Below are 11690 nucleotides of genomic sequence, written 5' to 3' on the forward strand. Positions count from 1 at the left end.
CACTGCTTCTTATAGTTGGTTAACACTGTGAATGACTGTTGGGAATCTTCCAGACAGTGCCTCCATTCTTCTAGAACAAGTTTGATCGGGATGACCTTATAGTTGCCGATGTCATACTGCTCTAGTTCCTCTTCACAAGAGTGTTTTTTAGAGAAGATGACACAGAGATGAAGATAAGCTGGGTTCACCTGCTGCTGGGACTTTGAAAGGTTTGATGGGATCAGGTTGTATTAGGAGTGGTTCAGTGATGAAGCAATGATTTTGGCAATGTTGATTTGGCAATGCTTCCACAGGACAGAGACTAGTGTTTCACTTTAACCAGGCTGGTTAGTGGCCTGGTGATGGAGCTGTTAATAATATGTCAGTCCTTTATGCTTCTTGGCTATGTAAAGAGGCTCAGTGCAGCAGGGAAGTCGAGGGTCAGATGTAGCTTTGTTATTGGGCATCTTCAGTGTATTTCTCATGGCCTGAGGAATGGAGGCAGAAGAATATGAGGCAAGTATGCAGGAGTATGGAGGCAAGAGAAAATGAGTTGTGTATTAAATGGAGGCCAGCTCGAATGTGCAGGACTTGAGCGGGCTGAAAAGTGCGCTGTAGAAACCTTCTGGGCTTGTGACTGATTGATTTAATGTGTTGAATATGACAACCTCTTGTGCTTTATTAACACCAACACTAAATTTACCCCTTACAGTAGCCCCAACCATGTCACTGGAAGGGGAGTAACATTCTGCAGTTTCTACAGATGGTTTGGTGATGGAGGTCTTGATGGAAAGGGAATTGGCGAGGATGGTCTGGAGTGAATAAAGAGAGGGTAGAGGGAACTGAGGGACACCACTGATGGAAATACTGTTTTCACACCCAATTTCAGAAACGTGCCGGTCTTCCACAAGATGAGCCGGTCGTCCACACATAAGTGTGCAGATGTTTTACTTTCACCAAATAGACTTTGTATGTAGTTCATGTATTCCTGTTTGAATTATCTTAAATGAAATGTGCCCTAAATGTTTGCACAATCAAGAAAAAGTGGATGTATTGAACAGGCAGAGAGTACGTAGAATCAATGTTTTATAATATTATGGGATAATTAGTAATGATCTTGAAATATGTTGTGTTAGTCACGTGGGCTACAGTACAGTGTAAACTCAAGTGCTCATAAATTACAGCATTTTATCACCTTCAAATCAGTTGGATGATGCAAAATGTGTGTTGAGAGAAATGCATTCATTATTCACATTCAGCATTGTATTTATAGGGAAAGTTAATTGAATATGAGCTGATTTCCTCATTCACTGTTTCCGATGTCCACTGTGGAGACAAATAAATGCACATCAACACGTGATGCCTTTCATTGCAGGAGTTTATTCAAATTCATTATTGATTTGTTTGGAGAAAATTGACCCAAAACAAAAAGAAAGACTGTTAACACAGTAAGCAGACAGCAGAACTTAAACACTTAAGCCTTAATGTTGTTGCTTAGTTGTTTTTGTTTTGTGTCTGTAAATATTTAATACACAGGTTTGATCTTCATGGTGATGAATTTCATACCAATTTCAAAATTGTTCTTCCAGGTGTACCAAACATTTCCAATGGCAAACAAGGTCTTGTCTTCTCCCCCTAAGTACACACCATTGGGGTTCGCATTGTGGCAGTCTTTATACCAAAATGCCCCGACATATATTCTGGCACAGTTCTGTGTATGAGTGTCTTGGTCCTTGTCATATGTGGTGAACTTCATTCCACTGTGGTAGATCAGTGAGTCTCCTGCAGAGAGGAGGAACATCATTGAGGACAATAAAAACAAAAACAAATGAGTTATCATGAGTGTGAATGAAAGTGTTGTACCTGCTCCTCCATTAGTAAATCCAGACACCTGCAGTTTATACCCTTCAGCTTCAGAACCCACAGAGAAGGACGAGTACTGAGCGAAACCTTTCCTTCCTTCAAAGTCCTCCAGATCCACTCTCAGCATGAACTTCTTGTGGCGTGTCAGCTGATAGAGGTTCTCCAACCCTGTTCACACACACAATTTGTTTTTGTGAATTTTGTAGACATTCAATGGTTTCCACTACGTTTATTCTTCGCCATGCCAAAATTGATCCCACCACGGCTACATTACAGCTTCTCATTCAAAACATTCAGTCGTGTTTTTTTAATAGCAGGTGATAATGGCACTAAAACATATTAAAAGGCAAGTGAATTATAACAGCACAAATTTTTCTGTAACCGTAGTAGTGCTGTGTGTTGTTTGTTTAACCCTTTAAGGTTACATCCTGACTGACTGGCTGACTGACAGGTGTGTGATGCGTGAGGCCAGCAAACACGACGTATAGCCATTTCACTTTACTTCAGGACGCATAATGCCGCTCTTTAGGTCTATTAGAGACATTCATAAATGTTCCTAGCAAATCTAATAAATGCTGGAGACATACTCGTTACATAAACACACTAAATCTCACTTCAGCTCAGTTTATATGAGAGCGCACAAGAAGATCTGAGCTTGAGCAGCGTATATTTGAGGGCGTGCGAGAAGTTTTGTGCACGAGCAGAGGAAATCGGCGCGCAAGCAAAGAGATTCACATGCTGTAGGCTATTACATAAATGCGATCTCGAACTTGTTATACTGCGCTCTCGACATTTGTCTATTGAAATAAGGCCACAGTTGGTAGAGGTGTGTAAAAACGGCCTGCCGCCACAGCTGGAAAATATCCTAGAGGAAACCCTGCAAACAGTGTTTTCTATTGTTTTTAAACTGTACAAACTGTATTTCTATTGCCCTTCTCTATCCCTAAACTGGAAGCTGAACCTGCATGCATGCATAATTGAACATCCTCTAGCTGTACTTTCACACAGGGGCGTTGCTAGGGTCGAAAGGGATAACCCCCCCCCCCCCCAAACCAAAAAAAAACCCTCTTTCATAAGTTGATCTACTCTAATCTTAATATTAGGATTAGAGATGGTTTAATGATAAATAAATGGTTTTTGAGTTGACAGTCTATAACAATAAATTGTGAAGCTTTGTGACTTGTAACACCAAAAAGTAAAAAAAAATTATAAATTACTCACTTCTTATTTACTATTCTGATATGAGCCATATCATATGCCCCTTGAGCCTCCTATCTCTTCTCCTGATTTGTAGTTTCTGTTTGTTTTTTGAAAATAAAAATTTCTGCATGTCTTCAAATCTGAAAATATGATTTATTTTATAGACCAAGTTGTTATCCAATGTTATACAAAGCTACACACATGTTGTTTATTTGGACAGAGTGATTAACTGAGGTGTAGTGTTGTCAAAATACTGGAATTTCTAAATTCAATACCTCGCAAAATATTGATATTCAATGGGCTTTTTTTTTAAACAATTGTATCAAACATAGTACAAAAAAATAAAGATTTAAATGCTAGAAATGTGTTTACTTTAAATTTCTTTAGAGGGAGATTTTTAGTTTTCCTCAGGTTGATGTGGGCATTGTAGCATTTTGAATGCATGTAATGCCTGTTTCATTCAAACTTGAGCAGAAATTCCATATATGCCTCACAAAAGTTGTAGAATATTCCAGGAAAACCCTAATATTATGGATTAAGGAATCCAGCTATTGCTGGAGTTGAATGAAAATAAGATCTGAATAAACATAAAGGTCCGTGTATCATCCGTTCATTTGATTATTCCTTTTATTACGGAAAACGAAACATCAGAAAAACGATGAATATTTCGTTTTTCTGTTTATTCTGTTGGCAGAAAAAACGGAAACTCATCTGTTATTCTGCTTATTAACTTAAAACGAAATATTAAAACAAACACAAAACCAAAACGAAATAATGAGTCAAAAAATGGTCTGTGTACGGTCCGTGTACATTTTGTTCATTTGTTTTCCATTTTCAAACAGAATAAAGGAAATGGAGAAAACGCCCGTTTTTACGTTTTTCTTTTGCTCACGAGAAAACGAAAAAACGAGATTTTGGCTGGATTTTCGTTTTTTGGTTTAGGGTAGGAAAACGGATAAACGACTTTAAAATTCATTTTACACATGTAGGCGGTGCTGAAACGCCCACTTTCCTCTAATTGGTCAACCAAATCTGCGCTCGTGACGTCACCCTCAAAATAAAAGCCTTACACGCAGGCTTTTAATTAATATTATTTAATTATATAGCCTATATAAACAAAGTTTACATATTCTATCATTTGAACCACACACAGTTAGCAGGCTTACATTCATTGCGTAAGTATAAATTAAATAAAAACGTAAATCAGCAGTATTCTTAGACATTTGTCATTAAAATAAGGTCATAGTTCACTGCCAATCTTCTTGCTGCTGTGCACCTGATGCAGAGCAAAGATAGCCATTTCCGAGGAGCACCTGGTTTGCATGATTGTTTCAGAGCAAGGGCTTTATAATAATAATAATAATAATAATAATAATAATAATAATTATTATTATTATTATTATTGTTATTATTATTATTATTATTATTATTATCAGTTACTAGTGTTTTTATTGTTTGGTGTGTTTTTTTTTCTTCTTTTTAATAGTTGTTACCAGAATAAGAACACTTTGGGCCCTGCTATAAAAACAAAGGGTACCATTTGTTTTCATTTATTTCTTCCTATTTTAATTATATATTGTAATTATTTATTTGATAATTAATACTATTTTATTGCAACGCCAAAGTAGGCCTGTCTTATTATTATTTTTTTATTATTAAATTTGCTGTTATTGTAGGCTAGATGGCAGGCTTTAAATATTTTAAATAACATTTACTCATAACCTTACTAATTCGAGAGCCGAACCTAAAAAAGTTTAAGTGCAATAAGCCTGTACAATAAAGGGAGCCGCAATGCATATTTCTAGCGCATTCTTTCACTCAACAAGTATTGCTGGAATAATGAAATAAATTTCAAATTAACTAATTAAACACATGATAGTTGATAAAAAAAAATTGTGTCTAGTAGATCCGACAAACAGATGAGCTCGCTACATGTGCGTTGCGCTAATAATTTGACATTTGCTCTTCTTGAGAAAGTGCTACAGCGGGCCCTGCTATTTCACATATAAGGTTAGTGACACGTATTTTAAATTAGTATTGCACATTATTCATTCATTTTCTTGTCGGCTTAGTCCCTTTATTAATCTGGGGTCGCCACAGCGGAATGAACCGCCAACTTATTTAGCAAGTTTTTATGCAGCGGATGCCCTTCCAGCCACAACCCATCTCTGGGAAACATCCACACATACACACACACTTATACAGTACGGACAATTTAGCCTACCCAATTCACCTGTACCGCATGTCTACTGTGGGGAAAACCGGAGCACCCGGAGAAAACCCACGCGAACGCACTACACTACTGAATTAGACACACAATCTCAAAAAAAAAAACTTGATGCTTATTTACATTATCTAAAGTCATTTCTTACGAGGTAGGATCTGTTGTTGTATTATATATTTTCGTTTTAATATGCAAATAATTTTCTTTAATTTGTAATAGGTCCCTCATTGCATAAAATAACCAGCCTTTGTATTCAATATGTTTGTAAATTGTCCATCCAGTTTGACGCAAGCTAAACAACATTTTGGCCTGTTTTGCTTATTAAATGAGTGATTTTCACGGAGAAACAAATCATCCATCCACACAGTTTTGTATAGGACCTGTGTGAACAAAAATATACACTTCATCATAGCCTATAGGAAAATGTATCTGTTTAGAACCAATTTTGTGTTGTATAATTAAAAATATTAAAAATACAAAAAAAAAAAAGGAATAACATTTGAAGTGCAATGCTTCAAAGATCCAATACGCTGCATGCAGAGCCAAAACAAAAACTGGTTTGTTTGTTTAATAAAATAATAATATGAAATTAAAGTGAAATAGTTCCATAACCTGTATTATAACTGTAGTCACTCTAGATGACAAATCATCCGTTGCACCGGTCAGTTTCACTTTTAATCAAGAATGTGCCAAAACCAAATGAGAATATTTACAGATTACCTCGGAATGAGACCTCGGTCTGTGAAGGATGCAGAACGCAGAAACTCGTTGAGAATGGAGATGCATGTTAGATGTTTTATATCCCTTTAGATATTGTAAATAAAACAACAAGTTTTTATAGAGATTGTGTCAAGTCTTTTCTTTGACGCACGCGCTGAACAGCCTGTACTGTAGCCTAAATAATAGTTTAGATTTTATAACATATAATGTTCCATTACTTTAAATGTATAATGTTTTTTAATATTTATGGATTATATAAAATATATAGTTTATATAAATGCGCTCTGATCATTCAAGGATCATGCGTTGCATATTCTTCTTATTCTTCATTAGGCTTGATCCGTAAATTTTGTATTTTATAAACTGATCGTTTATAAGGACTAAGCTATTAATAACTGTAATTCCTCGAATGGAAAAGTCTTGATTAAAGAAAAAGAGAACTTAATTCGACATATGCTTATAGTGCGCTTATTTCTGCGCGCATCGCGCGCTTTACCGAATTACCTTTTTTATTTTTTATGCACTATAAATGCATCTGGCAGCACCGAAAAGAGCAAATGCCAAGTTATTAGCGCAGCGCACAGACAGCTAGCTCGTCTAGTCTGAACCAGGGGTTTTCAAACTATTCATTGCACACCGATCCCATTGCATTTTATTTAGGATAAACCACTTATTTAAAATTAATTAATTAAAAGGTGCGTACTCTCCAATACACCACTGTAGTTTCATAATATTTAATAATTATAATTAAGATAGACACCTGACCTCCATTTAATAAACAATTTATTTGCCATACTCTGTTAATTTGAAGTTTAAAGTTTAAATGTTAAACTTAAATTATTTAAAAACTTAAAAAGACTTAAATTTAGTCATTTAAGACATTTTAGGTCATAAGTTTACATACATTGCATTTACCGTTGCATTTAGTTACAGACCGTTGCATTTAGTAGGCCTATTCTGGTCTAAATAAGCTTTTTGCATCTTAGGTGTTTACACACACACAAATTAAGCAGTTTATACGTACATTTAATGTTACTTTGAAATTACTTTTGATGCAATAAATAATCCTAAATAGTTGAAAGTGTTAACATATTCTTGAAATGTAGTTATTTTATAACTATGAAATTTATTACTAAACAAAGTGAATCATTATGAATTTGCCAAGAAATAATCCACTTTACCACCGTAAAGCAATGCCCCACACTCACTAGAACGGTAGAACCTGGACTGTATGATATGTTCTGTATGTAAAATAGAGAAAATAAGCAAGATGCGCAGTCTCATGCAGCCTTAGTGAAATATAGCGCGTCACAGCAATGAACTAAAAATAAAACCACCCTTGAAATGCTGGCGATCTTAATTTTTTCAGCCTACACTGACTGAGAATAATGTTGCACTATTTTATTAACAAATAATTAGAATGTTTTTTTTTTCCTTCAACACATTCATCATTACTTTTGCCTGTGCAAGTTTTTTTTTGCGCCCGCTTGAGCGCGAAGGCATCTATTTTCAGGTGCAAGATGCCACTTTGGGTGGCACCAGCACACTCTGCCACACCTGTGGCTATGTCCCTGCTACAATAATAATAACAACAACAACGACAAAATAATAACAAAAAATAATAATAATAAGACAGGCCTACTTTGACCTTGCAATAAAAAAGTAATAATTATCAAATAAATATTTACAATAGGCTAAAGGCATATTAAATTAAAATAGGAGAAAATCCAATAGAAACAAATGGTACCATTTATTATCGCCCCATGCAGGGTCCAATGTGTTCTTACAACCATTGAATAACTAAGTAAATAATAATAATAACAATACTAATAATAATAGGCCTAATAATAATAATAATAATAATAATAATAATAATAATAATAATAATAATAAATTATTATTTTATACAGAGTAGGCTATTATTTAGGCCTACAATAGCTCTGAAACAATCATGTAAACCAGGTGCTGCTCGGATATGGCTTTCTTTGCTCAGCATCAGGTGCACAGCAGCAAGAAGATTGGCAGTGAACTATGACCTTATTTTAATGACAAATGTCTAAGAATACTGCTGATTTACGTTTTTATTTAATTTATACTTACGCAATGAATGTAAGCCTGCTAACTGTGTGTGGTTCAAATGATAGAATATGTAAACTTTGTTTATATATATAATTAAATAATATTAATTAAAAGCCTGCGTGTAAGGCTTTTATTTTGAGGGTGACGTCACGAGCGCAGATTTGGTTGACCAATTAGAGGAAAGTGGGCGTTTCAGCACCGCCTACATGTGTAAAATGAATTTTAAAGTCGTTTATCCGTTTTCCTACCCTAAACCAAAAAACGAAAATCCAGCCAAAATCTCGTTTTTTCGTTTTCTCGTGAGCAAAAGAAAAACGTAAAAACGGGCGTTTTCTCCATTTCCTTTATTCTGTTTGAAAATGGAAAACAAATGAACAAAACGTACACGGACCGTACACAGACCATTTTTTGACTCATTATTTCGTTTTGGTTTTGTGTTTGTTTTAATATTTCGTTTTAAGTTAATAAGCAGAATAACAGATGAGTTTCCGTTTTTTCTGCCAACAGAATAAACAGAAAAACGAAATATTCATCGTTTTTCTGATGTTTCGTTTTCCGTAATAAAAGGAATAATCAAATGAACGGATGATACACGGACCCATAAAAAAGGCTTAAACTGATCATTTACACGACTGTGACAATAAATGTAGATGAAGTCAGAATTATTGCCCCCTTTTCATTTTATTTCCTATTTTAAATATTTTCAAAATGATGTTTAACAGAGCAAGGACATTTTCACAGTATGTCTGATAATACTTGTTCTTCTGGAGAAAGTCTTATTTGTTTTATTTAGGCTAGAATAAAAGCAGTTTTACATTTTTAAAAAAACATTTAAGGATCAAAATAATTAGCCCCTTTAAGCAATATTTTTTCCCGATAGTCAGCATTAAAAACTATCGTTATACAATGACTTGCCAAATTACCCTAACCTGCCTTTAAATGTCACTTTAAGCTGTATAGAAGTTTCTTTAAAAATGTCTAGTCAAGTACTTACTGTCATCATGACAAAGATAAAATAAATCAGTTATTAGAGATGAGCTATTAAAACTATTATGTTAAGAAATGTGTTAAAAAATAAACGGGGGCCCGGGGGCATTAGGTATTTTCATAAGAAAGTCGATTTATAATCCGCTGCTAACTGACAAAGCATATCACTGTAGAATATAGCCATAAAATAATATGCTAGATACATGAACTCACTGTGATTTAACTATTACAGAAACAGACATGACTGGCTATATCATACCTAGATAAAGATGTCTAGATATATATATATCATATTTAGAAAGCAAGTACAATTTACATTTTTCTGACTAATTCGTGTGTATTTACATTAATGTGCAGCACATTTTATTGATTACCTACAGTTGTGTTATTTCACCAAAACTACACACATTTTCTGCTGTAAAAACAAATATTAAGCTTCATCTGTAACTTAGCTATAAAACTATTCAGTTTTGCGAAACAGTTGTATTATTAGCTCATCAGCTTCAGCTGCTCATAATAATGAATGACGTGCAGTGGCGGAATATTTTTAAACCATGTGACAACAAAAGATCAGGGGCTTTTGACAATACATCAGGGGCTTAAGCCCCCAAAGCCCCCCCTCGCAACGCCCCTGCTTTCACATATTGTATGCTTGTGTCTTGCATTCAGTCCTGTGGACACAAAGTTAAGCAGCTAAACCACAATTAATAACAGAATCAAACGCTCTCCATCACATTTAAGCATTTTACATTAATATTCAGTTTACTGTACATGACACATTTGTTTTATATCATTAAAGTTTAAGAGAGAAATGAAGTGACTTGAGTATCCAGTAAAGGTTATAAGTTCAGTCATGACCCATAATGAGACTCACCCAGCCAGTATTCGCCCTCCACATTCCCGAATCCTCTCTTGTACTCTTCCCACGGCCGAAAGAAGTTAACACTGCCATCCATTCGTCTCTGAAACACCTGTGATGGGTTGCATTTATCACTCTGAAGGCCAAAATATTTTATAATTATTATTATTTATATTTCATACCGTCCATCCTCCGTTCTCTCCGCCTTTCCCACTTGAAATCATCTGACAGTAAACGGAGGCAGGAATGTTGCCGGCTGGATAGATGGAGTAAACCCCACTGAGAGTTTTTCCTGATTTGTAGATTTCAGAACAGTCGAACGGCTTGAATCCAGAGACAACAGACGCCGTGAAAACAGAAAGCAGAGCCACGACGAACACCGTCATCTAGAGAGAGAAACAGCACTGATCATCAGCCTCATTCATAATCAGCAAATCACACTCGTTACACCAACATTAATCAACTACATTGATTATCTGTGCAGAACTCAAGAACTGAACTCACCATTTTTGCAGTCAACCGAGGCTGAGACGTTCAGATCACGGGATCTCCTTCAAGTGCTCAATGCTTTATTGAGACAGTTGATCATTCTTTTATACTCATTCTTGAGTTGTGCAATAATATTTAAAAAAATATCTCTGTGGCTAATGTTAGGAAATGAACTGTTTGTCCTTTTGACACTGAGTTTTACAATGAACATTAGTGTTTGTACAAATGAATGTAGTAACAAGATTCAGGTTTGCAACTGGGGAAAAATAGCCTAGTGGTTACTGCATCAACATATATCACCCAGGTGCTCATGGCGACCAAAGTTTAATTCCCGTCTCGAAGTCTTTGGCCGATCCTTTCACTTTCTCTGCTCCTTCTACTTTCCTGTCTGTAAATCTCCACTGTCCTGTCATTACAGGTGAAACCCCCCTAAAGTAATATATATATATATATAGAATATGAGATAAATAAAAAATGTATCAAGGTTGCCTTTACAAATGCTCTGGAAATAAACAGCATGTACTTCTTATACTTCCAGCACAACTTGCACCTTGTCAACTCCTCAATCAGCCACATTGAATCCCAGTGACAGTGAGTGATTTGATTGGTTGAGAACAGAGCCTGGTGGATCCATGCTGGGATTTTGAGGGTCATAGTGAGATCAGGGCATTTTAGGCGTGAAGCACTAGTGATAACATCCTTGAGCTTAGGCAATAGCTCCACAGGACAGAGACTAGGACTTTTTTAGGACTAGGACTAGGACAGATGTTTGTATCCAAAGTATTTTACAAATACGAACAATAAATGTCCTGAAAGCAACAGAACAAAAAGTGTAAATACTATTATCAATTTATTGAGTGCATAGAGAAAAACAACAAAAAAACATCAAATAAAATAATACACACAAATACAAAGATATGTGGAACACAAATACTGATATAATAAAAGCTGAAAACCTGTAACTATTGACTTCCATTGTATTTGTTGGTTTTCCTACAATTTCTAAAACAGATTTTCAGCTTTCTTCATGATATCTTTATTAATGTAAAGAGTAAAAAATAAACTCATAAAGGTTTAGAATCACTTGATGGCAGGTAAATAGTAAGTCACTTTAAATTTGTGGGTGAACTATTTAGCTCAAACTACTGATTGACTTAATGTTTAACTTTGAGCAAAAACACTTGTCTCAGTTCTTTAAAGGATTATTTAGTTCAAGTAATAACTGCTGACCTTGTGTTTGGTTTTGATGTACCAGTTTTGTTATTGTGAAGAACATAAACAATAAATGAG

General features: G+C 35.1%; 1 protein-coding gene across 1 annotated transcript; it reads right to left on the reverse strand.

Annotated features, from left to right (window-relative positions):
* Window positions 1-1340: 1340 nt before the first annotated feature.
* Window positions 1341-10619, reverse strand: mfap4.6 (microfibril associated protein 4, tandem duplicate 6). Its single transcript, XM_009296181.5, has 5 exons — window positions 10416-10619; window positions 10094-10297; window positions 9927-10023; window positions 1843-2010; window positions 1341-1761 (listed from the first exon to the last, which is right to left on the reverse strand). The coding sequence occupies exons 1-5, from the start codon at window positions 10416-10418 to the stop codon at window positions 1505-1507; spliced, it is 729 nt and encodes a 242-aa protein (XP_009294456.1). The 5' UTR covers window positions 10419-10619; the 3' UTR covers window positions 1341-1504.
* Window positions 10620-11690: the final 1071 nt, after the last annotated feature.

The sequence above is a fragment of the Danio rerio genome, chromosome 1 (genome assembly GCF_049306965.1).
Source record: "Danio rerio strain Tuebingen ecotype United States chromosome 1, GRCz12tu, whole genome shotgun sequence".
Classification (NCBI taxonomy): domain Eukaryota; kingdom Metazoa; phylum Chordata; class Actinopteri; order Cypriniformes; family Danionidae; genus Danio; species Danio rerio.